At 40.6% G+C, this 14293-nt stretch overlaps 1 protein-coding gene across 1 annotated transcript in view; it reads left to right on the forward strand.

Annotated features, from left to right (window-relative positions):
- LOC141902017 (TBC1 domain family member 30-like) overlaps positions 1-14293 on the forward strand; it is a 70929-nt gene that overhangs the window by 37448 nt on the left and 19188 nt on the right. The window contains exons 3-4 of the mRNA XM_074789648.1: positions 125-252; positions 12386-12511. Coding sequence (XP_074645749.1) covers positions 125-252; positions 12386-12511 — 254 coding nt within the window. The remainder of the gene's footprint in view (positions 1-124; positions 253-12385; positions 12512-14293) is intronic.

A 14293-nucleotide genomic window follows, 5' to 3' on the forward strand; every position in this document is an offset into this window, starting at 1 on the left:
TTTGGAACGGGCCCAAAACGCTTGTGTGATCGCGGCTTATGAAACTGGCTGCGTAGTTATTATAGAATGGCGCCTTCGGTTTTTATGCGATGTTTTTTATGTTGGAACGAATTTCTAATTTCAGGAATCGACACGAGAATTAAGTTCAGTATCGAACCGATCGGGGGAGACGATGCCTTTCAACAATGGAAAGATGCCATGAAAGCCGTCGCTCGGTTACCGTTGGGAATACCGAATGAATTCCGAAAGAAAGTACGTATATATCCATTAACCCTTTCCGTGCTGACTAATTAATTCCCTATAGTGCTTGAGAAAATGTGAAAATTTGGGAAAATTCCACCCTAGTGTGTTGAATAACGGGAATACCACTATAATGCGTCTACACCGCGGCGTGGTGTATCATTAGTTACTTATATTTCACTATGTTTCACTATCTTTCAAGAGAGATAATTACTAATTACTAATTAAATCAATACACCGCAGCGCGGCGTACAAGCAAAATCCATCACCGATTTATACACCGCACTGCGGTGTAGATGCACTGAAAGGGTTAAGTAGTTCCGGTGATTGCAATGAATAAAGCTGCCTTTTGATTAGGCCGGGCTTGATTAAAGCGCAAATTAGCCGTTAATCGTTAGAAGAGCGATTAATTATTCACGGCGTAGATGAAGTCCCATTTCATTGATTTAAAGATTTCAGACACGATTTTACTGTACGCAGCACGTAATGTACTTGCACGCAGAGTGCGATATTGAATGAGGATTCAGCGGTGCCAAATAATCCAGGGTTTAACTTTAACAGTCAAACTTGGTTGAAACTCGTCATCGTGATAGTCGTCCCATCACACGAACACGATTTGGCCCGCACCAAATTGATCCGTGCCTAAGAAGAGAGCGCGTTCACACGCAAACCATTCACTTGATACTAAACAATGCTCAAACAAAGCGAAGTGGGTCATTTCTAGTACCAGTTGCAATTCAAACGCAACCATTTGTCTCGTGCTAAAATTTGGCTTAGGCCTTGTTCGACACTTTTGGTCGAGCCAAATCAGGTTCGGGCCCATTTGGCACCCGTGTGAACATTTGAGCCAATCAGCGACGAGTATTAAGTCTTATGACTTTTAGCATTTGGTCACATAATCAATAGCGCTAGACTTTGAAATGATCGTAGTCGACCTGAGTGCTCTTATGACTGTGAGACACGAATCGACAATCTGTTGTTCTTACGGCGATCGGATCATAAGTCGACCTGAGCGTGGCTTAAGTCATCATTTTGATGTGCGATAGTTCGACTGTATGTTACTATTGCGAATGGACTATTAGACCCAATGCGCACAACAGAGGGAAACACCGAAATAATAGACAGAAACATGTTTCTGAGCATTTCCCCATATCATGTGCTTTTACGAGAAACATGGTTTTGGGAAACTGTGTCCCAGAGGTCAGACATGTTTGGTTCTGTATAGATTCCCTGCATCGTGTGCCTATATGAGAAACATGGTTACGTGAAACAATGTTTCTGAGATCAACCGCGTTTGTTACTGTATTTCCGTATTTTCATGTTTCCATCTGCGATGTGCAAACTGGGCCCAGGTAGTTTTGCAAAGCTAGCTGAGTTCAACTAGATTGAGGTCCTTCATCAAGGACTAATGTCTCAGTTTCAACTTGAAATGGTGTCTCACTTACGATGCAACCCCTATCAATGAAGACTTTTGGGAAATCCCTCAGTACGTTTTAAAATCGATGTTTCAATTCAAGTCCCAATCCATTCCGGTATCAGGTATGTACTACCGAAACTGACTGAGCTAGGCCACCTAGCTCAGTCTTCTCAAGCAAAGTTCAAATAGACATTAAAATCGTAATCACGTTTTTCACGAAACAAGCAGTCGGTGTTGAGAATTCCTGAATCTGCTGAAAAAGAAAAATTATGGATGATCATTTTAACGCGCGCATCGATGAATAGTGTTTCTCCTGTAGATCGAGTGGGTGTCGCAGCACTTTTAACCGTTGCACACGACGCCATCGGCTATTGATCTTTCCCTCGCTGCGGGTTTCTCGGCTAGAAGTAGACGACGTTTGTAATCATATTTCCGTCACTTTCTGAGAATCGCGTCGATCGATTGAGTGGCGCGGTCGAGGATAAACATACTATAAGCCTTCGAGGAGAGGGTCGGGGAAATAGACCATACGGAAACGGGCAGAAGAAACCGGAGAGATCCAAAGGAGGGAACGGATTAAGGTTGAGGAGATCCGAAGGAGGGAACGGATTAAGGTTGAGAGATTTGCGTGACCGCTGAGCGTGTTGAGTGGTGTAGAAGAGTGGAAACGCCAGGGGAAACGGAAAAGCGAAGCCAAAGAGAAACACAGTGACACAGTATCTTATCATCGGTGCTCTGATGATGTTGAGGATCACGTTATAGTAATCGTGAATATAGCCGTGATCGTACAAGCGCTTTTAGCCTGGGCCGGATTTGGCCTGTGCCAAATTAGGCCCGGAACCACTGTTCACGCTGGTGCCGAAGCCTGTGCCTGTTCGGCCTGAACAACGAAACATTACGATTGAAACTTCATGTTCAGTGTTTATTTAAAAATGAGATTTAGTTACGATAGTATTTGCTAAGTTATACAAGGAACATCTCTTGAAGGGATATTATCAGAGGGTTGGACAAAATCGGACATAGGTTTTAACTGAGCAGTTGGTTGGATTTATATTGTGGGTTTTCACTCAATGATGTTCGTAGAGACTGGAAATAAGCCGCGATCACAGGGAGACGATTTGGCCCGTATCAGGCCCTAGTCAAATTTGGCAAACTACCTTCTCGATACTAAACAAAGTTGCAATTCAATCGCAATGATTTGAACTGTGCCCAAATTGGGCTTGGCCCTGGTCTGACGTTTTTGGTCGTGCCAATCAGGCGCGGACCCAATTGGCACTGTGTGAACAAGGTTCTTCCGGGCAAAAAGTGCTCATTCGATCGCGGCTATGGTGTCAACTATTTACAAAATTGAGTGAGAGATTTGCATGTGAACGCGCTCTCTAATTAGGCGCTGGCCAAATTTGAGTAAGGTCTGATCCGGGCCAAATCGTCTCCATGTGAGGTCGCGACTATAAACAGAGCTAAATGCCGCGTTGAGGTGACTTAGTACCTGTCAATAGTAATCACGTATACCCCCACTAATTAACGAAATGAATCTCGCCAGAGGAGATATTTCCTAATAAGGAACGGGAACAAATCAGTGTCATCAAACCATTACGAATAATGAGCTAGGGAAGGGAGTTGGCGGAATGTCGATACCGTATAACTATCACTGCGGTGTTAGTTGAAAAGGTGAACGGATATGAAAGTTATATTAAAGCACTAGCTCTTAACAATTACCTTAAAGGGCGTGGGCAATGAAATTGATGTGATATACGTATGACCTTAGGTTGTTCATTTAAGATAAACTCTGTTAATGAAGATATAGAATGTATTACATTATAGAGTTCTTTCCGTGAAACCGGACCATTTTCCTTACCTTGAACTAAACAATCAATTTTTGTGATCAAAATTGTCTCTAAAAATGCCGGAAAATCAGTAAGATATTCCGAATTCAGAAGTGTCGCCGTGTTTCGAAATGAATAGATTTCTATCTGCAGTCATTCTTATTTGCATCGTTATGTGTATTCTCTCTCCCGAGAAAAACAAAACCTTAACTCTAACGGATGATAAACATAAGAAGCGCATTGACTTCAATTGACGTCAAACTGTCGTCAACCGTTCACAAAAGCAATCATGCAATTTCATCCACGATACAAGTCTGACTACTTCCATCCGATAATTCATGTTTCGAGTTCTGATGGGTTCTATTTCGGGATGTCTTTGATAATTCATGTTTCAAGTTCTGATGGGTTCTATTTCGGGACGTCATTGATAATTCATGTTTCGAATAAAGTTTTGAGTTCTGATGGGTTCTATTTTGGGATGTCTTTGATAATTCATGTTTGAAATAAAGTTTTGAGATCTGATGGTATCCATCTTGGGACATGGTTGATAATTCATGTTCCGAAAAAAGTTTCGAGATATGATGGGTTCTATTTCGCGCTATCTTTAATAATTCATGTTTCGAGATCTGATGGGTTCTATTTTGGGATGTCTTTGATGATCAATGTTCCGAAATAAAGTTTCGAGATCTGATGGTTGTTTCTATTTCGGGACGTTTTGATGATTTTGTTGTCGTGTCGCCAGTATCCAGTTTCGCGTCGGTAGAACGCATCGTGTTCAAATCGTAAAATAGACCGGTTATTATCGAATTTCCGATGTACGGATGATGTAATATGCGGCGATGAATTTCTGAAAGCGTCTTTTTTTCTGATATAAAATTCTATATCGTTTTCGTTTCAATTGGATCATAAATAATGCAGATCGTCGGGATATGCCGGGATCGGTCCCATAAGTCCGATAATTGAAATTTCGAAAAAATTTGTTCGAAGAATTTATCGAATTGACGATGTGGATGCTCACTGAGCTCCAGATTGAACTATGATGCAATAATTCACAAAATCAGGGGGCATAGCCAGGATTATCCAAGGTTCATTTTTTGAGTAAGCAGAACAGCCATGCACTACCCGTAAGGTTTCATAGGGTTTAAAAGGTAGACATGGCCTGTATCCTTTACAAAAAAGGCCTGTATTTTGGGGCTCAAATACAGTCGAAATCCTGAATTTTTCCGGGAGAGGGGGTTTACATTGTTCACGTGATTTAGGGCCAGTTACGTGCTCCTGCCTTAAAAATCCGGTGCAAGTACTAAATAAATGCTTCTTAGTAATCACTACTGTTGAGGCAAATCGATCCTAGAAATATCTCATTATGAAGTGAAATTCGAATTCAACCCTTTCAGATTAAAGCCACATTCACACTTACGTTAGTTAAACCATTTTAACCTATAACTATTTACATATTCCTTAAGCCGAGGGCACACTGTAAGAAAATCAAAACAAAAAACAGTTCAGTTTTGTACACAGACTATTCCCCAGTGTGTACACTTGAGCGTTTTTCGATAACACAAGCGATTTTTGGTCCGAGCCAAATTTGGCATGAAACGACTGTTTACACGGGTGCCAAATGGGCGCGCGCCAAAAATGTCGAACCAGGCCTGAGCTTAATTTTACTACGGGACAAATGATTGTGTTTGAATTGTTACTGGTTTCGGAAACTGCTCTGCACTTGGCTTTGTTTAAAGCATAGCATAGTATAGAGTGAGTGGTTTGCGTGTGAACGCACTCTCTAATTAGGCACCGGCTAATTTGACTTGGACCTGATCCGTGTCGTGAAGTTGTGTTCAATTCTGCGTACAAGTTTGAGTGGGACCAGTTTCACTAAAAGTATCAAATCTTAAATCGATTTAATTCAGACTTCATGTTTACTCATTCTCAAAACTATCCTTATTGATATGCCCAGCCCTGTGTTGTTTCGTTAAATCTATGTATTCAATCTTAATTGAAATTGATAAAATGTTTTGAACTCCGATTACTTAAACCTACCTATTGTTTGCGAATGAACGATTTCCACAGCGACGGATAAATTAAAGTGAAGCTTTTAAGCGTAATGATCTGGCGTGAGCGCAGTTGGTAAGACCGCGGATATATGATAATCTTGATCATATACCTCCATGTTAAAACCTAATCACTTAATGGATATAACTGCGTCTCACGAATACTGCTACTCGCTCGTACAAAGAATTCTCATTTCAAATTACTAGGACAGAACTTTCGAGCTCCCGTCCGTACAATAGCCGCGATTGCAGGGAGATGATTTAGGCCTAATCGGGCTAGAGTCAAATTTGACCCGTGTCAATTAGAAAGTGCGTTCACATGTTTTTTTTAATCTTAAAATAGGGAATTTCCCTGTTATTTATTTGGCTGGTAAATTTTCGTTTGATTTTTTGATTGAGTGTCCCATACAGACCCACCACACCTGCGGGGAGTGAAACAAGGGGTTTGATTTTGAAATAGGAAATCGAAGTACAAATATAGTTGTGTGATCGGCGGTCGAGTTAACTGAATTTTTTTTTTTTTAAATCGAAGTACATAGTTGGAAATTCGGTTCCGGTTCATTCAAACAATCTTACATTCAGTCTGAACCGGCAAGCGACTGACTGGGGTGAATTTTCTTGGCTGCCTAATTTAATACATCGAGATTTTGGAACGTTAACCTCTCACCACTCGATGATACTAAACAATGCTTAAACAAAGCGAAGTGAGTCACTTCCGGAACCAGTTGCAATTCACACACTATAATTTGATCCGTGCTATCATTTGGCTCCGGGCTGGTCCAATGTTTTCGGTTGGGCCATGAGGGCACGGGCCCATGGTGAGTGGGCACCTGTGTGAATGGTTGTTCTAGCCCAAATTTGACACAAAAATGCTTGTTTGATGGCGGCTGATGAATACTGCCAGTTTAGATACGGCGTGAATAGAAATCTACCTTTTCGTAAGTTTGCTCCTTCTGATATTATTATTTTGGCAGATAATTAAGTAAATTACCAAGTTAGTGATACTAGACATTTTTCCTACGTTACAAATTCAAACATTTTTTCCTTATGCCGCTTTCATAGGCTTCTGAATCTTTTGCGCTTGCTAGAGGCCGCGATATCATCAAATGCTATGCATATATCACATGCCACGATGGAGACATGAAATATTAGAAGATAAAACCAATTCTGCTAGATTTCTGAAGATTGATTATTAAAACTGTTACATCAACCACTGGTGGCCTGCAGGATAGATCGCTGCGTCGAGCAACCTTGATGTTTCATATTATTAATCATAGCTTTACCCGAGGCCATTGTCGATAGATTGATGATAAAAAGTGTGCTCTGTTTATCTTGTAATGCACAGATATCAGTCGTGCATGCGTGGGTTGAAACACAAGGGGATGTTAGATAAGCATTGTGTGGCGGCTTCTTTAATATGTGACTGTATAAATGATGTAAAACTCGAAAAGAGAAATGTCATTAAGCAAAAATGAAACTCTGTCGTCGTCAGGATTCAAACCATTTATTGTTGTACGGAGAGCTTAGAGTAAAAAAATCATCTTGGCGAAAGTTGAATCGTAGAAATGAACTCAATCACTACAAGATCTTTACGTTATAAAGAGGACAGATTTTTTTTCTTGTAAAAATGCGGTGGACTTGTGCTCAAAATGATTTTTAGAAATGAAAGTTGAGAAAATGCCAAGGGATTCAAGCCATATGCCGTGATTTATCGGGGTCGATTCGGCCGAGGCCAGATTGGTTCAGATCAGGGATGAGGCGCGAGTTATTTGGCCCCTACTTAATAAGAGTAAACCATGTAAACCACTCACTTGATACTAGACAATGCCTAAACAATGTCAAGTAAATCACTTCTGGAACCAGTCGCATTCCAAATGCCATAATCTTAACCCTTGCTAAATTTGGAACGAGCTCAGGCTAACGTAAGTCACGGGCCCAATTTGCATGTGTGTGAACGGCTGTTCGGGGCCTCATTTGGCACCGGCCAAAAACGCTTGTGTGTTTGTGGCACTTGTGGCAATTGTTGAGCTCAGATACTACTTATTTTCTGGATTCAAACTTTCCAATCTTTTGTTGGTGGAAAACTGGACAAAAAACAGTTATGTCAGCCTCAGAGCTTTTCTTATTTTGATTTTTCTGTTGTGTACTGAAATGTGCCAGGCGTTACTGTGCGTCTTACGCTGTTGATTACTGATTGATTTGAACAATTTCTTTGATATATCGATAAAACTTCTTACTGATAGCCTTTTTCAGAGGCTGACAGTCTTTCACACTAAAGATTCGAAACCATCAATTAATTGTTTGGCAGAAAACTGAAAGAGACTAGGATGTCGTCACTGAATACAGCCCTTTGTTTAATGAGAGGACCAGCTACAAGATTCTTGTCAGCAGCAGATCTGCGTCAATTATTGAGTACTGGTTGATACATCAGTAATTGAATTACCTGGGAGACTTCTGCTATATAGCCTACTGTTTGCCAATACGTTCTGCTGTGGTTCTGTTTGAAACCGATACGTTCTACTGCGGTTCTGTTTGAAACCTATATGTCCTGCTGCGGTTCAGTTTGAAACCAATACGTTCAGCTGCGGTTCTGTTTGAAACTGATACATTCTGCTGCTGTGGTTCTGTTTGAAACCAGTACATCCTGCTGTGGTTCTGTTTGAGACTGATACATTCAGCTGCGGTTCTGTTTGAAACCGATACATTCTGCTGTGGTTCTCTTTGAAACCAGTACGTCCTGCTGTGGTTCTGTTTGAAACCAGTACGTCGTGCTGTGGTTCTGTTTGAAACCCATATGTCCTGCTGTGGTTCTGTTTGAGACTGATAGATTCAGCTTCGGTTCTGTTTGAAACCGATCCATTCTACTGCGGTTCTGTTTGAAACCAGTACGTCCTGCTGTGGTTCTGTTTGAAACCAGTACGTCCTGCTGTGGTTCTGTTTGAGACTGATAGATTCAACTCCGGTTCTGTTTGAAACCAATATGTTCTACTGCAGTTCTGTTTGAAACCAGTATGTCTTGCTGCGGTTTTGTTTGAAACCGATATGTTCCGCTGCGGTTCTGTTTGAAACCAATAAATTATGCCGAGAGACAATTGAAGCAAATTTTCTAATTACTTCAGGGGAAATGGTCCATTCTAAAATTCAGGACCAAACTGGACGTTTCGGTCCCACTCCGTGCGGTGGCGCCACCCCGTTGGATTTACGCGAAGCAGCAGAACACAAACACGGCCATTCTCTCAATTTTCAATGATAGAAATCGTGTCAATTATTCAATTATTTCGGCTGTTAGGGTTTTAAGGCACAATATAAGTTGATGATGTGATATGGCGATGTTAATTAATGATAATTCCGCAGTGAAGCTAGTCACGAACGGTGCCGATTGAGTGTACAGCTGCCAAAAACACTGAAATGTGCGTAGTTGCGTAACTATTTGCAGTGAATTGCAGACGAAACATGAAGCCTTAACGGCCGTTTAAAAAAAAATTATACCAATCGCAATTGTAAAATAAAAATGAGATAGAACCTAAGTTAAAATTCTGGCCATTTCTAAAATGTTATTGATTATTATTACTAATTTTTAGTCAGTGCGGAACGTTTAGTTTTCCAACAATAATGAGGGGTGGTAGGTAGTCATGCAATTCAAGTCATCATTTATTACACGTTACTTCCGTGTTGTTGAAAATCTCGCGAGTCCTGGACTAAACTCCAATGAACAATGTGATCTGTGTGCTGGCCACCAAAATGCACACAGATCACACTACACTACCCATTACACACTCCAGTACCCACAGCTTTCATATATCCATCCAAATATTTAGTGGCTTTCTTCCTGGATCAGTCTTATTTGACTTATTTGGTCCGTTCTTAATCGAAATGAACTAAATTAAGACCGTTCTAAATAATATAGTGTATGAAAGCAGCTATGTTACTTATGTACGTGCTGTTGCATTGAAGAGTACCGGTTCTGCACACGCATCCTAGTCGAAATAAAACCCCAAGGTGCAGTTTCATGAATAGTAAAAGCTTAAAATGGTCGAATTTGAATCAATGGCCTCATTGATAACCGCTTGAGTTTATTAAATCTTTTCATGAATCCGGACCCAGTTTACATTTTGGTTGAAATTGTCGCAGGACGGTCGTAAAAATGTGGCACCAGGAACTGATGGGTTAAACCCATAACTGGAAGTAATGTCAACTTCTTTTTGTCGCCGTCGCCAGCTGCTTGTGTGATTATCTAGTTCGTAGGCATCCTCTACGCGAACAATCTGTAGTTTTCTGCCTCATTTCATCTGGCTCTCGATTAATCTTCATTAACATTCCCGTTCACCGAGTTATTTCGCACACGGGGGAATTTATTCAGCGTCGACTCCTTGTATCGTTGCATTCTTTTTAATCGCGCCTCTAATGAAGGAGCTGGATACCTGATGGAACCCATAGGTAGTTTTTCGTAGAGCTGCCCGAGTGACAAATTACCCAAATATTGATACTATCCGAGATATTGCCATCTCTGATTGGTGGATTACACACAGATACAACTATGACTAGAACAGTTTTTATACTGCAATCTTAAAAGTAAAGGTTGACTTGGTTCACTTCCAAATGATCCAACTGAATTAGGTACCCTACTGTGGCAATTGAGGATTCCACTTATGGCAGGCGAGGATCTACCAGGTTCGCTAGTAGATAGTTGGTCGTCCACCATTTCTTCTACATTTCAATCAAATCTAAATGAACTTTTCTCTTAAATGAATCAATCATTTATACTGGTATCTGAGTTGAAGAATGACAGTATTGTATATATGGTGGGCGCTGTGAATGTATTGATTCGGTTGTCAAATAATCCAGTTCAAAGTTCATTGAAAATGAACTGATTTTGGCGACGGGTGACGCGATAGCTGGATATGTGTGCCCATAGTTGCCTCTGAGTTCATGTTTGAATAGACGATGACTTTAAGATACTACCTTGCATGACTCCACTAGTTAGACCGACTTATTCCAAGATGAGGCATTCCGTTGATTTCGGCTACAAGTTTTCGTTCAGAGATAACTTCTGAGCCATTTGAGCGACCTATCATTGATACTGTTTCCTAATAGCCTGTTTTGTAATGGCTGATGTTGTGCCTTATCAAATGCTTTGTCGAAATCCACCGTTGAACAGGATTCTAAGACTGTGCAGAAAACCCGTTATCGTTGCTTTGCAGCTATATTTTACCATTGTGATTATAATCATAGAACTGTAAGCGAACTTCTCTTCATTTCTATGTTATGAAGATGACAGCGGTGGTTAAAGCCAGGCATACGTCGGCACTTGCGACTGCCATCTACTATTCTCTGTGACTGCCAGCAACTTGTTAGTACTCAATTCTCTACAACTGCCGGCAAATCGTTGCAACTAACTTCTCTGCAACTGCCAGCGATGATCATGTCGCAAAATCCCTCAATTTATATGACTTCCAGCGATTCTTTGCGACTGCCAGTAACACATGTTGTACTCATCTTTCTGCAACATGAAGGGACTATTTTACTAGTCGCAACCAATGTATTGCCATCACCGTAGCGCATTTGCAATCAGCTGTAACTGATCGGGTTACATTGCGAGCAGTCATCAATCAGCGAACCTACACCCGCCTTAAAACGGCTATTTCAGATGTCTGGGAGTGACATTGATCAAGGTGAAAGGTGTTCGCAATCTCAGTGGGTAGGGTAAAAGAGGAGTGTTTGAAAGTAAATACTAGACGGTGTCTCGGATGACTCTGAAAATGTCTCACGAACCACATACAAGCTCTTCAGTTCCGAACACATTTTGTAAGCAAATATCTTCAAGGTCTCCGTTTACTTGACGTGACTTGTCACTTATGAGTGTATAATATGCACATATATTAACACAATTCAGTTGATTCTAGTTGTCAGTATTTCGCTGTACGCCGAGTATCAATAAATGTTCTGCGTTTTGAGCAGAACCCGGGTACGAATGAATGTATATATACGTACTAACGATAATGTATTACACGACGGAATACCAGTCACTTACTACTTGTGTTATCGATTACAGATCAAACATTCTCATACAGTTGAGCAGTTTGATGGGAGACTGATATCCGCCCCTCGAGGCTTCTGTGTTCTGTATTCATTTCCATATATCGGTGAAACCCGCTGTTGGATGACTATTTATAAGTGAACCACACTATTCATGAACCCTCCAATCTCCATACCTCTCATCCTTTAACCATTGTATTGGTGAACCCTCTTTTCAGTGAACCCCGGAGATGTCTCATTTAAGATTTTCCCATTTCAATGAACCCTTTAGATATCTCACTTATGAATGACCCTTCTAGTGGACCCACTAGATATCTTAATCCATCAACGCCCCGGATATCTCATTAAATGAGTGATCCATTTCAGTGAACCCTCTAGACATCTCATTATAAGCTGCGAACACACGAGAATTTTTGGCCCAAACAACTGTTTACATGGGTGCCAAATGGGCCCAAGCCTGTATGGCCCAACCAAAAACGTTGAACCAGGCCCGAGCCAAATTTTAGCACAAGACAAATGATTGCGTTTGAATGTCAACTGGTACCAGATATTACACACTTCGCGTTGTTTGAGTATTGTTTAGTATCGAGTGAATGGTTTGCATGTGAGCTCACTCTCTAATTAGGCACGGGCCAAATTTGACTTGGGCTTCATCCGTGCCAATTTGGCCCGGGCCAAATCATCTGGGTGTGATCCCTTTTCAGTTAAACCTAACAATCAAGGTCTACATGAACGACTTGCAAGCCGAAAGGGGACATTAATTCAGTCAGTATAAAGCTTCCAGCACTTACGTTAGATTGTTTCTTATATATTTTCAGGTATGGCTAAGTTTAGCGGATAATCACATACAAAGTTTACAAGTCGATTGGGAGAAAACAACGCGATTTGCGTTCAATGAAAAAAGCAACCCGGATGACAACAAACTCGGGCGACAAATCGTCAAGGTAATGAATTGCAGCCGTGTGCGTTTTCTAAGTGACCGCGCCATTTCGGTGGTCGAACGAAATAAGCAGGGATGAGATGCTAAAAAAATGTGAACATTTCTGAAGTAAATTTTTATGCGAAATCTGAAAAAATCGGAAACAGAAAATTGCTGTTTTAGTTTTCTTTATAGGCTGTAAGTATATGTTCTTCTATCTCGGGGCTCTGCGTTGACCCTAGTTCATAGTAGATGTACATGTTCATAGTCTAGTGTCAGTAATTACAGGCCAAAATTTTTACACTGTCTTAAACATGTTTAATTATGCAATTCTTGCATAAAGCCTCGTTGAAAATGGAGAAATTGCTTTGGTATGATATGTCTTGTTTGAAAAATTCTTTTTTTGGTATGAAAAATGAAAAATTCTGTTTTTTGGTGTGAAGAAATCCGAAAAAGTGGGAAAAGACAATGTGAAGAAGTGTGAAAATTCCAGAATCTTGCATCTCATTCCTGAATGAGTGATTTACATGATAGACCCTCGAAGTTGGTAATCCTCTGTTTTGCTGTTATGTATAGCAAGTTTCCAGGGCTGGTTGACGAATGATGGTGTCGCGTGCAACACCTCCATAAAAAGCGCTGAGAAGGTTTCAGCCGTCTCATAACACAACACAACTTACTCGAAATACAGGAAAATAAATAGCAAACAAAGCGATTTTAATTCATACAAGACACTTTGAAATCTGTCGCCTAGTAATCAAATTTCTCGGCGAGTAATTGGAATAATAATATGATTTCCTGGGTATTATCGGGTTAAGTGGTTTTCGTGAGACCCCACTCCCAAAGGAAGATATAAGAGATCATTAAATCCAAATTTACTGAAGATGGCATTTACTTTGAATTATTCAGCATTTCACTGTTGCTCGTGCGGCAGTCAGTCTTTTATTAGTCTTGATATAACGATCGCCTGGTTATGAAGAAAAATTCAACGATGCAATAAAAATGTCCGAAATTGATCGATGACGAATGGAACTAATAACAGTAAGACAGAAGAGAAAGATGTGGTGCAGCAGCAGCGGCGGATTTTATCGGTGAATTTCGCTTTAAGTCGTTCGCGGAGAATGTCCTCTGCAGACTTCCGTTCTGACGCGGGCGAGATTAAAATGATCGGTGTAATAAAGCGAAAGTCTATCGTGTTCACTTTCTCGTTTTCATTTTTATATTGTCCTGATCATCGGTTTCACCGCAGTGCGACCGTGTTCGTCTAAACCAGACCTGTATTTATAGCACTTTTTCATTCGTTTTTGTTCAAAAATTGAGGCGAAATTGACGGAGACTGAAGCAAAACTTTCTTCCGTTTTAACCCATATATCATACCGGAAGCCATGAAGTGCTCCTCTTTGCATTTCACTTTCAACAAAACAAAAATTTAGGGACTCCCTCCCGAGACCCCTATTATGCGCCTCAATTACTATGCGCACCTCGCAATTTCATATAGATTACCTCCTCCCCATAGACTTGTCTGGCTATGGGCATGTAAGCCGAAGGCGCACTACAAGGCAATTACAAAGCAACCAACAGATTGTGGTTTATTATATTTTTTTATGAATCAATATGATCATTATGCCAACTGGAAGTAAAGCCTAATGCAAACAGCAAGAATAAACTCTGCCAAGTGGAAGTAAAGCCTAATGCAAACAGCAAGCATAAACGTGAAACAGATTTTTGTTTTTGCGTTGTGATGTTTAGTTCGAAACAAGAAACAAGAAACATACGGTACCGAAATGAACCTGCCGTGCTACAATTTTGA

This window comes from Tubulanus polymorphus, chromosome 3 (genome assembly GCF_964204645.1).
Source record: "Tubulanus polymorphus chromosome 3, tnTubPoly1.2, whole genome shotgun sequence".
Lineage (NCBI taxonomy): Eukaryota > Metazoa > Nemertea > Palaeonemertea > Tubulaniformes > Tubulanidae > Tubulanus > Tubulanus polymorphus.